The sequence below is a fragment of the Argopecten irradians genome, chromosome 2 (assembly GCF_041381155.1).
Source record: "Argopecten irradians isolate NY chromosome 2, Ai_NY, whole genome shotgun sequence".
Lineage (NCBI taxonomy): Eukaryota > Metazoa > Mollusca > Bivalvia > Pectinida > Pectinidae > Argopecten > Argopecten irradians.
Genome location: NC_091135.1, coordinates 56,555,361 through 56,579,874, shown reverse-complemented (window position 1 = coordinate 56,579,874; position 24,514 = coordinate 56,555,361). Strand labels below are relative to the sequence as shown.

The following is a 24,514-nucleotide window of genomic DNA, read 5'->3' as shown; positions in this document are numbered from 1 at the left end:
ACATGTACTATAGTACACATAATATATGACATGTACTATAGTACACATAATGTATGACATGTACTATAGTACACATAATGTATGACATGTACTATAGTACACATAATGTATGACATGTACTATAGTACACATAATGCATGACATGTACAATAGTACACATAATATATGACATGTACTATAGTACACATAATGTATGACATGTACTATAGTACACATAATGTATGACATGTACTATAGTACACATAATGTATGACATGTACTATAGTACACATAATGTATGACATGTACTATAGTACACATAATGTATGACATGTACTATAGTGCACATAATGTATGACATGTACTATAGTACACATAATGTATGACACTATATGTACTATAGTACACATAATGTATGACATGTACTATAGTACACATAATGTATGACATGTACTATAGTACACATAATGTATGACTTGTACTATAGTACACATAATGTATGACATGTACTATAGTACACATAATGCATGACATGTACAATAGTACACATAATATATGACATGTACTTAAGTACACATAATATATGACATGTGCTATAGTATACATAATGTATGACATGTACTATAGTACACATAATGTATGACATGTACTATAGTACACATAATGTATGACATGTACTATAGTACACATAATATATGACATGTACTATAGTGCACATAATGTATGACATGTACTATAGTACACATAATGTATGACATGTAGTATAGTACACATAATGTATGACATGTACTTAGAACACATAATGTATGACATGTACTATAGTACACATAATGTATGACATGTACTATAGTACACATAATGTATGACATGTACTATAGTACACATAATGTATGACATGTACTATAGTACACATAATGTATGACATGTAGTGTAGTACACATAATGTATGACATGTACTTTAGAACACATAATGTATGACATGTGCTATAGTACACATAATGAATGACATGTACTATAGTACACATAATGTATGACATGTACTATAGTACACATAATGTATGACATGTACTATAGTACACATAATGAATGACATGTACTTAAGTACACGTAATGCATAGACATGTACTATAGTACACATAATGTATGACATGTACTATAGTACACATAATGTATGACATGTACAATAGTACACATAATGTATGACATGTATATAGTACACATAATGTATGACATGTACTATAGTACACATAATGTATGACATGTACTATAGTACACATAATGTATGACATGTACTATAGTACACATAATGAATGACATGTACTATAGTACACATAATGTATGACATGTACTATAGTACACATAATGTATGACATGTACTATAGTACACATAATGTATGACATGTACTATAGTACACATAATGTATGACATGTACTATAGTACACATAATGTATGACATGTACTATAGTACACATAATGTATGACATGTACTATAGTACACATAATGTATGACATGTACTTAAGTACACATAATATATGACATGTACTATAGTACACATAATGTATGACATGTACTATAGTACACATAATGAATGACATGTACTATAGTACACATAATGTATGACATGTAAAATAGTACACATAATGTATGACATGTACTATAGTACCCATAATGTATGACATGTACTATAGTACACATAATGTATGACATGTAGTGTAGTACACATAATGTATGACATGTACTTTAGAACAGAAAATGTATGACATGTACTATAGTACAGATTATGTATGACACATACTAGAGTTAACCTAAATCTGTTTTAACATTGTAATATGTACTTTATACATGTAACTGTATCATTCTATCATTCTAATGATATTATTATCTGTGGCTTGTCAAACAATAACTAGAAACAAGGAGCTCTCAGATGTATAGGTATGAGAGTGACATATAATGACTGACAGTAAATATCACTTAATAGTTCTCCAGAAGGAAATGGTGAATTTTCAATTGATCCTCAGCATTAAACAAGAGCATGCAGGTTTTTATCCTCAGCATTAAACAAGAGCATGCATGTTTTTATCCTCAGCATTAAACAAGAGCATGCATGTTTTTATCCTCAGCATTAAACAATGAGCATGAGCATGTTTTTTATCCTCAGCATTAAACAAGAGCATGCATGTTTTTATCCTCAGCATTAAACAAGAGCATGCATGTTTTTATCCTCAGCATTAAACAAGAGCATGCATGTTTTTATCCTCAGCATTAAACAAGAGCATGCATGCATGTTTTTTTATCCTCAGCATTAAACAAGAGCATGCATGTTTTTATCCTCAGCATTAAACAAGAGCATGCATGTTTTTATCCTCAGCATTAAACAAGAGCATGCATGTTTTTATCCTCAGCATTAAACAAGAGCATGCATGTTTTATCCTCAGCATTAAACAAGTTGTTTTTTCCTCAGCATTAAACAAGAGCATGCATGTTTTTATCCTCAGCATTAAACAAGAGCATGCATGTTTTTATCCTCAGCATTAAACAAGAGCATGCATGTTTTTATCCTCAGCATTAAACAAGAGCATGCATGTTTTTTTTATGTCTCAGCATTAAACAAGAGCATGCATGTTTTTATCCTCAGCATTAAACAAGAGCATGCATGTTTTTATCCTCAGCATTAAACAAGAGCATGCATGTTTTTATCCTCAGCATTAAACAAGAGCATGCATGTTTTTATCCTCAGCATTAAACAAGAGCATGCATGTTTTTATCCTCAGCATTAAACAAGAGCATGCATGTTTTTATCCTCAGCATTAAACAAGAGCATGCATGTTTTTATCCTCAGCATTAAACAAGAGCATGCATGTTTTTATCCTCAGCATTAAACAAGAGCATGCATGTTTTTATCCTCAGCATTAAACAAGAGCATGCATGTTTTTATCCTCAGCATTAAACAAGAGCATGCATGTTTTTATCCTCAGCATTAAACAAGAGCATGCATGTTTTTATCCTCAGCATTAAACAAGAGCATGCATGTTTTTATCCTCAGCATTAAACAAGAGCATGCATGTTTTTATCCTCAGCATTAAACAAGAGCATGCATGTTTTTATCCTCAGCATTAAACAAGAGCATGCATGTTTTTATCCTCAGCATTAAACAAGAGCATGCATGTTTTTATCCTCGCATTAAACAAGAGCATGCATGTTTTTATCCTCAGCATTAAACAAGAGCATGCATGTTTTTATGCATGATGTTTTTGCTAATTTTTCAATAATCTAAAATGATTTCAGGGGCTGAAAAGCATGGATGTTTGCAAAGACCTTGAATCCCAAGTAGAATGAATCAAGCCTAGTATTACCAGAGATGTCCCTGCTCAATTACAGCCTTTAATAATCAATTCAAAATGCAGCTGTGAATCTTCTGTGCATGACGCTAATCATGTTAAAAAGCTAATATCAGTTCTAAATAGTACACAGCCATGATTGTAAAGACAGTTTTATGTGAAAATTGATATAGAACTATAGCCCTGGGCAGGGCAGTGGTGATTTTATATTTCGTTGATGACCATGTGCTTGTACTGGAGCCAGTTTATGATTTTGGAAAACTTTGAGGCAGGTGCCCAACAATGATGTCAAGCTAAGTGTGTAAACTAGACTCAATTCAATTAATTCTCTCAATGTCCTTTATAACCTTGGTAACCAAACATAAATTTTGAACACAAGCCCTAAGGAAAAGTTGTAAATTCAGTGTTTTATGTTTGTGTGAAATAGAATAATGAACTTTTAGTGGTTGATGTTCCACGGTAGTCTGTGACACCTCGCTGTGTGTCCAGTATCTGTGAATCTGAGTAGCCTGCAGACAAAGCCTACTATCATTATATATCTGAGAGTTGCTAGGCAAGACCTACTACACAGATAAATTTTGATTAACCTGTTGGATTCTCACCTGCCAGTACAGATAATCACCTCCACAAATTATCTTTAAGTCATACCGAGGTCAATAAGTTCATGATCCCAGAATTACAACGACACGCAGTTATATCTAAAGCCCCCAAGATACTTTCATTTAAACATTATGTAACAGAGCTTATGATTGGTCAATAACTCTATTACAGATAATGAAGAAACTGTAATACTTCATTGGCATTGGCTGATATAACCATAATTCCTGATAATAGGCAGACTTGTATACAGATACCACAATATGCTATACCAGACTTGTATACAGATATCACAATATGTTATACCAGACTTTCAGTGGAGCAAGTTAATCTTTGTAATTTAAATCCTATAATGCATAGAGGTATGCAGGTTGTATAAATCTCTGAAAATTCTGTTTTTAGGACCGTAGAATAAGCACAGCTTTGGACAATTCTTTAGCGATACTTTCTAAGGCTACAACCAGTATTCAATAGAGTCATACTGTCAATAAATTGGAGCTTGATGTATTGGATACTGCACTGAAATGACTACTATCTCTACATGTTTGTGGATGTTAAAAATGTATCATATCATTGAGTTTGAAATTTACACAAGACCTTTTTGTCTTTGGAATATAGAATCAAAGTGTATTTTTCAATACAATGGTTATAATCTGTTGAAATAGTCACTTCTAAAGCTCAAATCCTCACACAGCACATATTGGTGAAGCTTAAAGAATCTCAATAATCTGATACGCTCATAATCAGATTTTTAAGAAACATACATGTATATATATATGTTGTTGTTTACGAAATGTCCAGTTTAAAATTTCTTTTATCTTCCTACTTTCCACAGAACGCCTTATCCAGCCGTGACCAGTTGGCTTGACCATTGATGCGTAAACAGCTGAGGGCTACATTACACTCGGTCAGTGACAACCAAATCCGATTCTCCATCACTCCATTACAAGTCCATCAACACATCATCGTACTTTTCTACACGGTAAGTTATCATTACTGTTTACTTACTATAGAAAATGTTCTAAAACCATCATAGTAAGGGATCTCGGATTCATTGTTCTTTGGTATAAACAATAAATGTTTCTGCTAAATTATTCTCTTTTTTTCTTTCTCTAAATAATTATTTTGAAATGTTCTAACATAAATCTCCAGTTATCTTACATACCGGTAAGTAAATTAATACTTACTTTTTCAGGTGACTGGACCTGTAAATAAAACAGAGCATTAATTAATATGTTCAGCACCAAAACAATGAATGTATAAAAAAAACAAAAACATTTCTTCTGTTAGTACATGGAAGATTTTAAGATTACAGAACAAAATCCGAGATAATATTTTTGAACTCTTTTTTTGAACATATAATAAAAACAGCCAAGTTACCGGCTATAACCAGGTGTCAAGTGTTAGTTAGCTAGGCTACTGGTCATTGGGTACAAAGGCTGCTGTGCTTATATAATGAGAAAAAAACTGAAAATTAATCCTCAAATGTGCAAACATTTCAAGGAAATTTGCATCTTTTACATTAAAACTAGTAATGTGGTTGACACCATGGTATATTTACATTGCATTTCATCATAATCTTTAAATGAAATAATGGCACTGTATACACCATGTGCATTTCTTATGCTATATTGGCTAGAATACTGACAAGTAATGATCAGGATTTGCGTAATCAAATGACTGACCCACACACTTCAGGGTATGAGACTATGCAGGAAAGTCAATGTAAAATACATAAGTATGCAAATTGAAATGTTTTAAACAATCTGTTTGATTCTAAGAAACAGTTCGGAAATGAAGGAAAATAAAAATGGTAAAATTCACTAAAATATTTAACCAAATGACCTTGTTCTTTGACTATACATGTCCTTTCGACCTACTTATTACATATATTGATCTCCTCTGGATGAAGTCATCAGCACTTAACATTCTGAACAGCTTTCATAATGTTACAAAGAATCTTATAAACTTAAGAAAAACGCACAACATCATTACTTTTTTCATGCTAGAATCAAAGACGATGACCCAATGACCTTGACCTCTGCCACGATGACCTTTTTAAGGGTCCAAGAGACTTCAAGATCGGGCATTTGAGGGTAACACATTAAAATCTGAGGTTATATAGCTCTAAGAATTAAGATATCTTGCAGATTTTGTAAGTTGAGATGACAAAGCTACTTTAAATATTGTCATAACAAAATGACAACAAGTCTTTACATGGTACACAAAGGATTGTAATCCTCCACAAGGGAAACTGTTAGGGATCCATGTATAAAACAGACTATACCCATCCAGGTTTCAGGGATGACACAGGATAGATTCAATCAGTTTTGTAAACCAAAGACCTGTTCATAATACCATAATGCGACCAATAAGTCACACCAAGGGGAGATAACTACCTCATTCAGACACAATATCAAATTTCAATCAATACATCAAGGATCGTGTTACGATAATCAGGAGAGCCAATGACCTTATATAGCTGTGATATACAAAGTAAACATTTATGAAAATCTGAGCGAAGTGTCCAAACAATTTTTGTCTAAATTAGATATGACATGACTGACTGATAATTGAACTCTCGGTACACCAGGACAATTTGTAATATGGTATACATCCTGATAATTTTCCAGCCCTGCAGATTACATATAGATTGAGACAAACCTCAAATTACCATGTTCTCCTCTACAATGGGGAAAAATAATTTCTTCACAGCGTACAGTGACAGAAATGTTACCATATTTATGTACATATACAGTCAAGCTAAATTAATTTATCTATGGAAACTAACCAGTTTTGTAGCAATGTAATGAGAGAGAATCTCTGATGGCACACAGCATTACAAGCCCGGAGATATTTCCATCGCTGTTATGGTAAATCTTTAAATGGACAAATAAGATCATTGATAAAAAAATCAGTCATTGCTGAGGACAACTGTTCAATACATTTGTAGGTACCTCGACCTGTAAATACAGATATCAGGTGATGAGGAAAGCTGATTACCTCTATAAACTTCTACTCCAGGGACTCGGAAATCATTTAAAACTCATATAGCTACAAATATCAGGCTGTCAAACATGCTTCTAGATATTTCATTGTAAGATCAAATACCTTGAAAAACAAGAGGCCCAGAGGGCCTGTATCGCTCACCTGGTTTGTAATGCCAAGTAATGTTCTGAATACAGGTTCATTGTTTCTTTTCTGAAGGAATTTTAATATTAACCTCTAAATCCCCTATTGGGCCCCATCCCTCCCACCCCCAGGGGGTCAGAGCCAAAATTTATACATTATTAATTACAATATTTATGACTAGTAGCGATTTAAAGGATTTACCTCTATTTCCCCTATTGGGCCCAGCCCCTCCTGCCCCTGGGGGGTCAGAGCCAAAATTTATACAAGTTCTGTTCCCCTTCCCCCAAGGATGTTTGTGGCCAAATTTGGTTACAATTCATGTAGAACTCTAGGACAAGTAGAGATTTAAAGGATTTACCTCTATTTCCCCTATTGGGCCCCGCCCCTCCTGCCCTCAGGGGGTCAGAGCCAAAATTTATACAAGGTCTGTTCCCCCTCCCCCAAGGATGTTTGTGGCCAAAGTTGGTTACATTCCATTCAGAACTCTATGACTAGTAGCGATTTCAAGGATTTACCTCTATTACCCCTATTGGGCCCCGCCCCTCCTGCCCCGGGGGGATCAGAGCCAAAATTTATACAAGTTCTGTTCCCCTTCCCCCAAGTATGTTTGTGGCCAAATTTAGTTACATTCCATTCAGAACTCTACGACAAGTAGCGATTTAAAGGATTTACCTCTATTTCCCCTATTGGGCCCCGCCCCTCCTGCCCCCAGGGGATCAGAGCCAAAATTTATACAAGTTCTCTTCCCCTTCCCCCAAGGATGTTTGTGGCCAAATTTAGTAACATTCCATTCAGAACTCTATGACTAGTAGTGATTTAAAGGATTTACCTCTATTTCCCCTATTGGGCCCCGCCCCTCCTGACCCGGGGGACCAGAGCCAAAATTTATACAGTTCTGTTCCCCTTCCCCCAAGAATGTTTGTGGCCAAATTTGGTTACATTCCATTCAGAACTCTATGACTAGTAGCGATTTAAAGGATTTACCTCTATTTCCCCTATTGAGCCCCGCCCCTCCTGCCCCCAGGGGAACCAGAGTCAAAATTTATACAAGTTCTGTTCCCCTTGCCCCAAGGATGTTTGTGGCCGAATTTGGTCACAATTCATGTATAACTCTATGACTAGTAGCGATTTAAAGGATTTACCTCTATTACACCTATTGGGCCCCGCCCCTCCTGCCCCCGGGGGACCAGAGCCAAAATTTATACAAGTTCTGTTCCCCTTCCCCAAAGGATGTTTGTGGCCAAATTTGGTTACATTCCATTCAGAGCTCTATGACAAGTAGCAATTTAAAGGATTTACCTCTATTACCCCTATTGGGCCCCGCCCCTCCTGCCCCGGGGGGTCAGAGCCAAAATTTATACAAGTTCTGTTCCCCCTCCCCAAGGATGTTTGTGGTCAAATTTGGTTACAATCCATGCAGAACTCTAGGACAAGCAGCGATTTATAGGATTTACCTCTATTTCCCCTATTGGGCCCCGCCCCTCCTGCCCCGGGGGGGACAGAGCCAAAATTTATACAAGTTCTGTTTCCCCTCCCCCAAGGATGTTTGTGGCCAAATTTGGTTACAATCCATGCAGAACTCTATGACTAGTAGCGATTTAAAGGAAATGTTGACGGACGGACGGACGGACGGACGGACGACGGACGCCGCGCCATGACATAAGCTCACCGGCCCTTTGGGCCAGGTGAGCTAACAAGAGGCCCCGAGGGCCTATATCGCTCACCTGGTTTGTAATGTCAAGTTATGTTCTCAATAAAGGTTCATTGTTTCTTTTCTAAATGAATTTAAATATTTACCTCTATTTCCCCTATCAGGCCCCACCCCTCTTGCCCCCGGGGAGTCAGAGCCAAAATTTATACAATCTCTATCTCCCTTTCCCCAAGGATGTTTATGGTCAAATTTGCTTACAATCCATGTAGAAATTTATGACAATTAGCTATTTAAATGATTTACCTCTATTTCCCCTATTGGGCCCCACCCCTCCTGCCCCCTGGGGGTCAGAGCTAAAATTTATACAAACACTATTCCCCTTCCCAAAACAATGTTTCTGGCCAAATTTGGTTGCAATCCATTTAGAACTCTATGACTAGTAGCAATTTAAAGGAAATGTTGACGGACAGACCGACCGACAGACGATGGCCGATGGACAACCCGCCATGACATACGCTCAGTCGCCCTTCAGGCCAGGTGAACTAAAAACTGAGATGCAAATGCACATGTTGGTCTTAACTTAAGAATTATTCACAAGATTCAGATAGGCTTTCATTTCAAACCTGAGTATTATGTTTTGGAGTTTTTAGTATGTTTTGGTATTGTCATTTAGTGTCAAATTGCAACTAGACACTAAAAAAACTTAATTGTTTAACCTTCATTTTCCAGATTATCTCCACTCCTACTTGAATGAATAAAGAAGGATCACATTTTTCCTGATGATGGTTCGATTGTCTCCTGTGATGTAATTTCTTATCTCCAAATAGTGAAGAGTTCCAATATGGAGTGTGTTCCGATAGGAAACGAGTCAGGATTAGCTCCCCCTGTTAACTTTACAGAGGCACAGAAACGAGTCCTCAAAGATATCAGCAATGTCTTCTATAACTATGGCCTTCCTGTAGTTTGTTTGTTTGGCATTGTGGGAAATATTTTAAACCTGACAATTCTTACACGTCGAAAATTACAGAAATCCTATCGGACAGTAGAACAGGCTGCTTATGTGTGTCTCATTGGTTTGGCTTTGTCGGATTTAATGTTTTGTGTATTCGCCTTTCCAACAACATTTCTACCAACAGGTGAATATTACAAAACTAAAGGCTTCATTTTATATTATGGGATGTATTCCACAGCAGTCATAAATGTGTTTATTATGTCAAGCACCTGGCTGACAGTAACTATGGCAACGGAAAGGTATATTGCAATTTGTCATCCACTTAACAGTAAACTATTAATGACTTTGAGTAAAACAAAGTTGATCATTGTTCTTGTTTACTTGGTGTCGGTGGCATTTAATATTCCTGTTCTGTGGCGATATCAAATCCATGAAGTTATGTGTGAAAATATGACCTCAAAAGTATATCACTTGATACAAGTGCCATTGTGTAACAGTAACATGTTGGACGATGGCTACCGAGTACTCTGGGCTATTGTTGGTAACTTCATCCCTCTCATTCTACTAATAGGGTTCAATATCTGCATATGTTACAAAATTCATAAATCGTACAAACTACGTCAAAAATTTCACTGTGAAGAGGACCCCAAGGATTCTAGCAATACACTGACAATAACACTCATTGTCATCGTCGTCATGTTTTTTATACTCGTGGCGCCCTCTGAAATTGTTCTGCACATCGCTCAGATCACCAAAAGTGACAGTGACGCCACCTACAAGGCTATCGAAGTGGTCATGAACTTTATGCAGTCTGTGAACTTCTCGGTGAACTTTGTCCTGTATTGTATCATCAGCCCGTATTTCCGTAAAACACTCCGTCACATCCTGTGCTGCGATTGGTACAACAATCGCAGAGACTCTTATAAATTCAGTATGACAGACTGTAGCAAACAACCACTCCAAGGACCATGATTTGGGGCAGAAAATTCTAATTTTTGTTGGCCTCAGTATAAAGCTTGTCAAAAGAGATGGCACCATTCTAGTGAATCAATAGGACAACAAAGTGTGGATTGGAGGCTAATTTACATATCGTATATATAACCAATAGAGAGAATCACACCATCAATACCATGCAATAGGTTTCATTTATCCAGCAGAGGAGTTTGTCGAAGCATCTGTCAATATCTAGATCTAGCAATCATGCTGATTCAATTTGACACTTATCGCCCGCTATCACAGCATAGTCAACCCTATATTTGAGTCCCAGCTGCTCTTCTTCTATTTGTTTTAATTTCACTTTGGAAGAAGTTCTGAAATTTCATAATTATATATATTAATAATAGTTAATATTTTTGGGAGCAGAAATTATAGCTATGTTCTTTGATGACATATAATTAATTGCTCTCTATACAGTGCCTCCAGTATATTTTTATGTAGCCATCAGCTACTACACTATATCTTTATGTAGCTATCAGCTACTACATTAGTTAGTCATGTAGCCATCAGCTACTACATTATTTAGTTATGTAACCATCAGCAATTACAATATCTACTTATGTAGCCATCAGCTACTAAATTATTTCGTTATGTGTAGCCATCAGCTACTATAATGTCTAGTTATGTAGTCATCAGCTACTATATTATTTAGTTATGTAGCCATCAGCTACTACACTATTTAGTTATATAGCCATCAGCTTCTACACTATTTAGTTATATAGCCATCAGCTACTACACTATTTAGTTATGTAGCCATCAGCTACTACACTATTTAGTTATATAGCCATCAGCTACTACACTATTTAGTTATGTAGCCATCAGCTACTACACTATTTAGTTATGTAGCCATCAGCTACTACACTATTTAGTTATATAGCCATCAGCTACTACACTATTTAGTTATTAAGCCATCAGCTACTACACTATTTAGTTATTTAGCAATCAGCTACTACATTATTACGTTATGTAGCCATCAGCTACTACACTATTTAGTTATTTAGCCATCAGCTACTACACTATTTAGTTATATAGCCATCAGCTACTACATTATTTAGTTATATAGCCATCAGCTACTATAATATCTAGTTATTTAGCCATCAGCTACTACACTATTTAGTTATGAAGCCATCAGCTACTACATTATTTAGTTATGTAGCCATCGGCTACTACACTATTTAGTTATTTAGCCATCAGCTACTACATTATTTAGTTATTTAGCCATCAGCTACTTCACTATTTAGTTATGTAGCCATCAGCTACTTCACTATTTAGTTATATAGCCATCAGCTACTACACTATTTAGTTATATAGCCATCAGCTACCAGTACTACATTATTCATAAAACACACACAAAAGAAAGTTGGTCCCACCTCATCGTTCTGTGACACTCCAGACCCTGTTAATCTCTGTTGTTAAGCCATATTTTCATTGATATTTTCAGTAGTTAATTGCTCCTTCTTATACATATATAGGTACAGTCTAATTGTGATTCAGGAACTCAGAAGTAGTGAAGATAAAATAACCTCTAAAATATGAACATTGAAAATGATTTCTTTCAAAAATTTCTGATCAAATGTATCTTTTGTTTTGATTTAAAATGTTAATCTATTAAACCTATGGTTCACTTTCAAAATCTTTATCTAAACTACCTCAATGTCCCTAAATAGTGTGATGTATAGTATTACAAGTTTTGTGTGTTGTTGAACTTTTAGTTTGCTACCAACATAAAACATATCCTGACGTCAAAATATAAACATGCTTCTACCAAATGGAATTGCTTGATTTACAGCAAATTCTATTTTTTGGGACAGTGACTTATTTGCTTTTGAAACACCAATGTTAATATTTATGATTGTATTAAGACTGAATCATCTGTAAAGTACTGTCATTTATTTATTAGTTTACCTATATATATACATACATATTATTTTATCCTATTTGTTTTTATTTTGTTCGAGCATTATACTGCTGTCACAAGTCATGTTCAGATGTTCAGTTTACCCATTTTATTAACTGACAATACACTGTAAACAGTTTACCCATTTTATTAACTGACAATACACTGTAAACAGTTTACCCATTTTATTAACTGACAATACACTGTAAACAGTTTACCCATTTTATTAACTGACAATACACTGTAAACAGTTTACCCATTTTATTAACTGACAATACACTGTAAACAGTTTACCCATTTTATTTACTGACAATACACTGTAAACAGTTTACCCATTTTATTAACTGACAATACACTGTAAACAGTTTACCCATTTTATCATTGCTGATCTGGCCACTTGTCTAAAACAACCACCAGTCTATATCTACCACCTGTCTATACCTCCAACTTATCTATACCTACCACCTGTCTATACCTACCACCTGTCTATATCTACCACCTGCCTATACCTAACACCTGCCTATACCTACCATCTGTCTATACCTACCATCTGTCTATACTTACCACCTGTCTATACCTACCACCTGTCTATACCTACCATCTTTCTATACCTACCACCTGTCTAAACCTACCACCTGTCTATACCTACCACCTGCCTATACCTACCACCTGTCTATACCTACCACCTGTCTATACCTCCCACCTATCTATACCTACCACCTGTCTATACCTACCACCTGTCTACATCTACCACCTATATATACCTCCCACCTGTCTATACCTACCACCTGTCTATACCTACCAACTGTCTATACCTACCACCTGTCTATACCTCCCACCTATCTATACCTACCACCTATCTATACCTCCCACCTATCTATACCTAACACCTGTCTATACCTACCTGTCTATATCTACCACCTATATATACCTCCCACCTATCTATACCTACCACCTGTCTATACCTTCCACCTGTCTATACCTCCTACCTATCTATATCTACCACCTACCTGTCTAAACCTACACCCTATCTATACCTACCATCTGTCTATACCTATAACCTGCCTATACCTCCCACCTATCTATATCTACCACCTGCCTATACCTACCACCTGTCTATACCTCCCGCCTATCTATATCTACCACCTACCTGTCTATACCTACACCCTGTCTATACCTACCACCTGTCTATACATACCACCTGCCTATACCTAACACCTGCCTATACCTACCATCTGTCTATACCTACCACCTGTCTATACCTACCACCTGTCTATACCTACCATCTGTCTATACCTACCATCTGTCTATACTTACCACCTGTCTATACCTACCACCTGTCTATACCTACCATCTTTCTATACCTACCACCTGTCTAAACCTACCACCTGTCTATACCTACCACCTGCCTATACCTACCATCTGTCAATAACTATCACCTGTCTATACCTACCACCTGCCTATACCTACCATCTGTCTATAACTATCACCTGTCTATACCTACCACCTATCTATACCTACCACCTATCTATAACTACCAGCTGTCTATACATACCACCTGTCTATACCTATCACTTGTCTAAACCTACCACCTGCCTATACCTACCATCTGTCTATAACTACAACCTGCCTATACCTACCATCTGTCTATACCTACCACCTATCTATACCTACCATCTGTCTATATCTACCACCTGTCTATACCTACTATCTGTCTATACCTACCACCTGTCTATACCTACCACCTGCCTATACCTACCACCTGTCTATACCTACCACCTGTCTATACCTCCCACCTATCTATATCTACCACCAGACTATACCTACCACCTGTCTATACCTCCTACCTATCTATATCTACCACCTACCTGTCTATACCTACACCCTGTCTATACCTACCACCTGTCTATACCTACCATCTGTCTATACTTACCACCTGGCTATACCTACCATCTGTCTATACCTACCACCTGTCTATACTTACCACCTGTCTATACCTACCACCTGTCTATATCTACCACCTGTCTATACCTACCACCTGTCTATACCTACCACCTGTCTATACCTACCACCTGTCTATACCTACCACCTGTCTATACCTACCACCTGTCTATACCTACCACCTGTCTATACCTACCACCTGTCTATACCTACCACCTGTCTATACCTACCACCTGTCTATAACTATCACCTGTCTATACCTACCACCTGTCTATACATACCACCTGTCTATACCTACCACCTGTCTATACCTACCACCTGTCTATACATACCACCTGTCTATACCTACCACCTGTCTATACCTACCACCTGTCTATAACTACCACCTGTCTATACATACCACCTGTCTATACCTACCACCTGTCTATACCTACCACATGTCTATACATACCACCTGTCTATAAATATCACCTGTCTTTACCTACCACCTGTCTTTAACTACCACCTGTCTATACCTACCACCTGTCTATACCTGCCATCTGTCTATAACTACCACCTGTCTATACCTACCACCTGTCTATACTACCACCTGTCTATACCTACCACCTGTCTATACCTACCACCTGTCTATACCTACCACCTGTCTACTACCACCTGTCATACCTACCACCTGTCTATACCTACCACCTGTCTATACCTACCACCTGTCTATACTTACCACCTGTCTATACCTACCACCTGTCTATACCTACCACCTGTCTATACCTACCACCTGTCTATACCTACCACCTGTCTATACCTACCACCTGTCTATACCTACCACCTGTCTATACCTACCACCTGTCTAAACCTACCACCTGTCTATACCTACCACCTGTCTATACCTACCACCTGTCTATACCTACCACCTGTCTATACCTACCACCTGTCTATACCTACCACCTGTCTATACCTACCACCTGTCTATACCTACCACCTGTCTATATCTACCACCTGTCTATATATACCACCTGTCTATACCTACCACCTGTCTATAACTACCACCTGTCTATACCTACCACCTGTCTATACCTACCACCTGTCTATACCTACCACCTGTCTATACCTACCACCTGTCTATACATACCACCTGTCTATACCTACCACCTGTCTATACCTACCACCTGTCTATACCTACCACCTGTCTATACCTACCACCTGTCTATACCTACCACCTGTCTATACCTACCACCTGTCTATACCTACCACCTGTCTATACCTACCACCTGTCTATACCTACCACCTGTCTATACCTACCACCTGTCTATACCTACCACCTGTCTATACCTACCACCTGTCTATACCTACCACCTGTCTATACCTACCACCTGTCTATACCTACCACCTGTCTATACCTACCACCTGTCTATACCTACCACCTGTCTATAAATACCACCTGTCTATACCTACAACCTGTCTATACCTACCACCTGTCTATACCTACCACCTGTCTATACCTACCACCTGTCTATACCTACCACCTGTCTATACCTACCACCTGTCTATACCTACCACCTGTCTATACATACCACCTGTCTATACCTACCACTGTCTATACCTACCACCTGTCTATACCTACCACCTGTCTATACCTACCACCTGTCTATACCTACACCTGTCTATACCTACCACCTGTCTATACCTACCACCTGTCTATACCTACCACCTTCTATACCTACCACCTGTCTATACCTACCACCTGTCTATACCTACCACCTGTCTATACCTACCACCTGTCTATACCTACCACCTGTCTATACCTACCACCTGTCATCAATACTACTACCTGCTATACCTACCACCTGTCTATACCTACCACCTGTCTATACCTTCCACCTGCCTATATACCTACCATCTGTCTATACTTACCACTTTTTTATATCTAGCACTTGTTTATATCTACCACCTGTCTATATTTACCACCTGTCTATACCTTCCACCTATCTATACCTACCACCTATCTATACATACCACCTGTCTATACCTCCCACCTATCTATACCTAACAACTGTCTATACCTACCTGTCTATATCTACCACCATATATACCTCCCACCTATCTATACCTACCACCTGTCTATACCTTACCACCTGTCTATACCTCCACCTATCTATATCTACCACCTACCTGTCTAAACCTACACCCTATCTATACCTACCATCTGTCTATACCTATAACCTGCCTATACCTCCCACCTATCTATATCTACCACCTGCCTATACCTACCACCTGTCTATACCTCCCGCCTATCTATATCTACCACCTACCTGTCTATACCTACACCCTGTCTATACCTACCACCTGTCTATACATACCACCTGCCTATACCTAACACCTGCCTATACCTACCATCTGTCTATACCTACCACCTGTCTATACTTACCACCTGTCTATACCTACCATCTGTCTATACCTACCATCTGTCTATACTTACCACCTGTCTATACCTACCACCTGTCTATACCTACCATCTTTCTATACCTACCACCTGTCTAAACCTACCACCTGTCTATACCTACCACCTGTCTATACCTACCACCTGTCTATAACTACCACCTGTCTATACCATACCACCTGTCTATACCTACCACCTGTCTATACCTACCACCTGTCTATACCTACCACCTGTCTATACCTACCACCTGTCTATACCTACCACCTGTCTATACCTACCACCTGTCTATACCTACCACTTGTCTATACCTACCACCTGTCTATACCTACCATCTGTCTATAACTACAACCTGCCTATACCTACCATCTGTCTATACCTACCACCTATCTATACCTACCATCTGTCTATATCTACCACCTGTCTATACCTACTATCTGTCTATACCTACCACCTGTCTATACCTACCACCTGCCTATACCTACCACCTGTCTATACCTACCACCTGTCTATACCTACCACCTATCTATATCTACCACCAGACTATACCTACCACCTGTCTATACCTCCTACCTATCTATATCTACCACCTACCTGTCTATACCTACACCCTGTCTATACCTACCACCTGTCTATACCTACCATCTGTCTATACTTACCACCTGGCTATACCTACCATCTGTCTATACCTACCACCTGTCTATACTTACCACCTGTCTATACCTACCACCTGTCTATATCTACCACCTGTCTATACCTACCATCTGTCTATACCTACCACCTGTCTATACTTACCACCTGTCTATACCTACCATCTGTCTATACCTACCATCTGTCTATACCTACCATCTGTCTATACCAACCACCTGTCTATACCTACCATCTGTCTATACCTACCACCTGCCTATACCTACCATCTGTCAATAACTATCACCTGTCTATACCTACCACCTGTCTATACCTACCACCTGTCTATACATATCACCTGTCTATACCTGCCACCTGTCTATACATACCACCTGTCTATACATACCACCTGTCTATACCTACCATTTGTCTATAACTACCACCTGTCTATACCTACCACCTGTCTATACTCATGTGTCTATAACTACCACCTGTCTATACCTTCAGTCTGTGTATACATACACCCTGTCTATACCTACCACCTGTCTATACCTACCACCTGTCTATACCTACCACCTGTCTATACCTACCACCTGTCTATACCTACCACCTGTCTATACCTACCACTTGTCTATACATACCACCTGTCTATACCTACCACCTGTCTATACCTACCACCTGTCTATACATACCACCTGTCTATACCTACCACCTGTCTATACCTACCACCTGTCTATACCTACCACCTGTCTATAACTACCACCTGTCTATACCTACCACCTGTCTATACCTACCACCCTGTCTATACCTACCACCTATCTATATCTTCCACCTGTCTATACCTTCCACTTGTTTATACCTACCACCTATCTATACATACCATCTGTCTATACCTACCACCTGTCTATACCTGCCACCTGTCTATACCTACCGTATGTCTATAACTACCACCTGTCTATAACTACCACCTGTCTATAACTACCACCTGTCTATACCTACCACCTGTCTATACCTACCACCTATCTATAACTGCCCACCTGTCTATACCTTCAGTCTGTGTATACATACACCCTGTCTATACCTACCACCTGTCTATACTTACCACCTGTCTATACCTACCACCTGTCTATACCTATCAACTGTCTATACCTACCACCTGTCTACCTACCACCTTTCTATACCTACCACTTGTCTATACATACTACCTGTCTATACCTACCACCTGTCTATACCTACCACCTGTCTATACCTACCACCTGTCTATACCTACGACCTGTCTATACCTACCACCTGTCTATACCTACCACCTGTCTATACCTACCACCTTTCTATACCTACCACCTATCTATACCTACCACCTGTCTATACCTACCACCTGTCTATACATACCACCTGTCTATACCTACCACCTGTCTATACCTACCACCTGTCTATACCTACGACCTGCCTATACCTACCACCTGTCTCTACCTACCACCTGTCTATACCTACCACCTGCCTATACCTACCATCTGTCTATACTTACCACTTTTTTATATCTAGCACTTGTTTATATCTACCACCTGTCTATATTTACCACCTGTCTATACCTTCCACCTATCTATACCTACCACCTATCTATACATACCACCTGTCTATACCTACCATCTGTCTATACCTACCACCTGTCTATACCTTTCACCTGTCTATAACTACCACCTGCCTATAACTACCACCTGTCTATACCTACCACCTGTCTATACCTTTCACCTGTCTATAACTACCACCTGCCTATAACTACTACCTGTCTCTACCTACCACCTGTCTATACCTACCACCTGCCTATACCTACCATCTGTCTATACTTACCACTTTTTTATATTTAGCACTTGTTTATATCTACCACCTGTCTATATTTACCACCTGTCTATACCTTCCACCTATCTATACATACCACCTGTCTATACCTACCATCTGTCTATACCTACCACCTGTCTATACATACCACCTGTCTATACCTTTCACCTGTCTTGAACTACCACCTGCCTATAACTACCACCTGTCTATACATACCACCTGTCTATACCTACCACCTGTCTATACCTTTCACCTGTCTATAACTACCACCTGCCTATAACTACCATCTGTCTATACATACCACCTGTCTATACCTACCACCTGTCTATACCTACCACCTGTCTATACCTACCACCTGTCTATACATACCACCTGTCTATACCTACCATCTGTCTATACCTACCACCTGTCTATACCTACCACCTGTCTATACCTATCACCTGTCTATACATACTACGTGCATATAACTACCACCTATCTATACATACCATCTGTCTATACCTACCACCTGTCTATACCTGCCACCTGTCTATACCTACCGTATGTCTATAACTACCACCTGTCTACCTACCACCTGTCTATACCTACCACCTGTCTATACCTACCACCTGTCTATACCTACCACCTATCTATAAATACCACCTGTCTATACCTTCAGTCTGTGTATACATACACCCTGTCTATACCTACCACCTGTCTATACTTACCACCTGTCTATACCTACCACCTGTCTATACCTATCAACTGTCTATACCTACCACCTGTCTACCTACCACCTTTCTATACCTACCACTTGTCTATACATACTACCTGTCTATACCTACCACCTGTCTATACCTACCACCTGTCTATACCTACCACCTGTCTATACCTACCACCTGTCTATACCTACCACCTGTCTATACCTACCACCTTTCTATACCTACCACCTGTCTATACCTACCACCTGTCTATACCTATCACCTGTCTATACATACCACCTGTCTATACCTACCACCTGTCTATACCTACCACCTGTCTATACCTACCACCTGTCTATACCTACCACCTGCCTATACCTACCATCTGTCTATACTTACCACTTTTTTATATCTAGCACTTGTTTATATCTACCACCTGTCTATATTTACCACCTGTCTATACCTTCCACCTATCTATACCTACCACCTGTCTATACATACCACCTGTCTATACCTACCATCTGTCTATACCTACCACCTGTCTATACCTTTCACCTGTCTATAACTACCACCTGTCTATAACTACCACCTGTCTATACCTACCACCTGTCTATACCTACCACCTGTCTATAACTACCACCTGCCTATAACTACCACCTGTCTCTACCTACCACCTGTCTATACCTACCACCTGCCTATACCTACCATCTGTCTATACTTACCACTTTTTTATATTTAGCACTTGTTTATATCTACCACCTGTCTATATTTACCACCTGTCTATACCTTCCACCTATCTATACATACCACCTGTCTATACCTACCATCTGTCTATACCTACCACCTGTCTATACATACCACCTGTCTATACCTTTCACCTGTCTTTAACTACCACCTGCCTATAACTACCACCTGTCTATACATACCACCTGTCTATACCTACCACCTGTCTATACCTTTCACCTGTCTATAACTACCACCTGCCTATAACTACCATCTGTCTATACATACCACCTGTCTATACCTACCACCTGCCTATACCTACCATCTGTCTATACCTATCACCTGTCTATACATACCACCTGTCTGTACCTACCATCTGTCTATACCTACCACCTGCCTATACCTACCACCTGTCTATACCTATCACCTGTCTTTACATACTACCTGCATATAACTACCACCTGTCTATACCTACCACCTGTCTATACCTACCACCTGTCTATACCTACCACCTGTCTATACCTACCACCTGTCTATACATACCATCTGTCTATACCTACCACCTGTCTATACCTACCACCTGTCTATACCTACCACCTGTCTATACCTACCACCTGTCTATACATACCACCTGTCTATACCTACCACCTGTCTATACCTACCACCTATCTATATCTTCCACCTGTCTATACCTTCCACTTGTTTATACCTACCACCTATCTATACATACCATCTGTCTATACCTACCACCTGTCTATACCTGCCACCTGTCTATACCTACCGTATGTCTATAACTACCACCTGTCTACCTACCACCTGTCTATACCTACCACCTGTCTATACCTACCACCTGTCTATACCTACCACCTGTCTATAAATACCACCTGTCTATACCTTCCACCTGTCTATACCTACCACCTATCTATACATACCATCTGTCTATACCTACCACCTGTCTATACCTGCCACCTGTCTATACCTACCGTATGTCTATAACTACCACCTGTCTATACCTACCGTATGTCTATAACTACCACCTATCTATACCTACCACCTGTCTATACCTACCACCTATCTATACCTACCACCTGTCTATACCTACCACCTGTCTATACATACCATCTGTCTATACCTACCATCTGTCTATACCTACCACCTGTCTATACCTACCACCTGTCTATACCTACCACCTGTCTATACCTACCACCTGTCTATACCTACCACCTGTCTATACCTACCACCTGTCTATACCTTCCACCTTTCTATACCTACCACCTATCTATACCTACCACCTGTCTATACCTACCACCTATCTATAACAACCACCTGTCTATACATACCACCTGTCTATACCTATCACTTGTCTAAACCTACCATCTGTCTATACCTACCAACTATCTATACCTACCATCTGTCTATAACTACCACCTGTCTATACCTTCTACCTGTCTATACCTACCACCTATCTATACCTACCACCTGTCTATGCATACCACATGTCTATACCTACCACCCATCTATACCTACCTGGCTGTACCTACCACCTGTTTATACCTACCACCTGTCTATACATACCACCTGTCTATACCTACCACTTGTCTATACTTACCACATTTCTATAACTACCACCTGTCTATACCTACCACATGTCTATACCTATCACTTGTTTATATCTACAACCTGTCTATACCTACCACTTGTCTATACTTACCACATTTCTATAACTACCACCTGTCTATACCTACCACATGTCTATACCTATCACTTGTTTATATCTACAACCTGTCTATACCTATCACCTGTCTATACTTACTACATTTCTATAACTACCACATGTCTATTTCAACATTTTTGACATGATATCTGTATAATATACTAGTGGCCGTGGTGGCCGAGTAGGACGTTAAAACTAATGAAACCAAAACCAAATGATAATATACTAATGTCTATACTAACCTCATGTCTGTATATAACAACTGTATACATGGCTTTATCTACTGAATACATTTCTAATCTAACACTTAATTGTCTATGTCTCATTAACTATGACTACAACTGCTATCTATACCTTTATATACCTGATAATCTGTTTGACAATACTACATGTATATAACTTAGCAACAGGTACCAACAGTGTTAACTCACTAAAATTCCATCATCTGCATCAGAGAAGCTGTTGCATCAGTTTTCACAGATAGCACACAGTTCATTCATTACAGTTAGGAGAGTTATGACAGTACACAGAGTGTTCCTGATAGGAACAAAGATTAAATCACAAACTTCACCAGTAATGCCAGTATTTCAAAAATCAATTACCATCAGTTTGTCAGTAGAATATTCATCATGTTTTTTTCATCCATGATTTAAACTTTTCCATTTCAAACATTTATTGCTTTGTTTTGTTTGAAATCACCACATGCTCAGCATTTAGATTCAAACTGTAATTTCAAAGTAATAGTAAAATCATGTTTCACCTTTCTGTCGTTTTCTAGTTTTCATTTTCAAGTTTTTGAATTACCTCATCTATTTGTAGTTATCTTAAAATTATCTATGAGTTTAAAGGGACAATTCAGCAAGGCTAATTTTGTTACGTAACCATGAAGCAAAATATATAACATAAACATATTGTTCTACGTATACATTGCTTAGGAAAAATAAAACAAAAAATATTTACAAATTCTGCAAAATTGCTAACTTTTTCAATTCTCCAAATCGCATAGCTATACTATTAAGCAGGTACAATATGTAAGGTATACCCAACCCTAGTCATTGTTACACAAGTTTATGTAAATAAATACAATGGAAAGTCTTCGGGGAATTGATAAAAGCAATTTGAGTAGTTCAAGACAAAGGTTGCTTTACTAAACTGGCACAGGCAACAGTTTGGCACACAAAGACGTCGCACCACAAATGTGTAATAATGGACAGTGAGCGCGTTTCAATTAATATTTCACACACTGTGACCACAGTGGACATTAATCCTGGCATGTCACAGTTATAACTACTCAAACCTTCAATAGGACTCGGTTGTTGCATTTTTTAAAAAGTACTTTTAGACTGAATTGTCCCTTCAGAGAACAAGAGATCCAAGGTGTCTATGTCACTGATAACATTATCTACACTTGTCAAAGAAAAGAAGGATATTTTGTCTGCTTTTCTTTCTTTCCCTGTTCCATTTAAATATCTTATTCACATGCACTATTGAATTTCAGGAGATCCATTGGATCAGACTGATCGAGGCACAACAAGGGCCAAAGGGGAATTTATATATGAAATTTCAGGGAGATTCCTCCTAGATCTGGCAAATCCTGTACTACCAATCTATTGGAGGTCCTTGAATACTGGGCAGAAGCCATAGACAAAGGGAGTAATGTCGATTCAATTTATATTGACTTCAGTAAAGCTTTCGATAAAGTCCCTCACAAACATCTACTTAAAAAACTAAAGGGTTACGGTATAACTGGAAAAGTACTGAAGTGGATAGAAGACTTCTTATCCAACGAGTTGTTATTCATGGTGAAACTTCTGGACTTGTAGATGTGACTAGTGGTGTACCACAAGGTAGTCTCTTAGGTCCTGTTCTATTTCTGATATATATCAATGACCTACCCGAAATAGTCCAACATAGCACAATAAAACTATTTGCTGATGACTCTAAAATTTTTAGAAACAACAATAACCCTACCGAGTCTCAAGAACTTCAAGCAGACATAGACAGTGTAGTCACTTGGA

General features: G+C 38.6%; 2 protein-coding genes across 2 annotated transcripts in view; one reads left to right on the top strand and one right to left on the bottom strand.

The window, feature by feature from the left end:
• Positions 1–24,514, bottom strand: part of LOC138316737 (CD109 antigen-like) — a 491,941-nt gene that overhangs the window by 256,990 nt on the left and 210,437 nt on the right. The window contains exon 15 of the mRNA XM_069258397.1: positions 5,104–5,121. Coding sequence (XP_069114498.1) covers positions 5,104–5,121 — 18 coding nt within the window. The remainder of the gene's footprint in view (positions 1–5,103; positions 5,122–24,514) is intronic.
• Positions 4,539–14,659, top strand: LOC138316028 (FMRFamide receptor-like). Its single transcript, XM_069257500.1, has 2 exons — positions 4,539–4,898; positions 9,429–14,659. Exon 2 carries the CDS (start codon positions 9,541–9,543, stop codon positions 10,621–10,623), a length of 1,083 nt encoding a protein of 360 aa, XP_069113601.1. The 5' UTR covers positions 4,539–4,898; positions 9,429–9,540; the 3' UTR covers positions 10,624–14,659.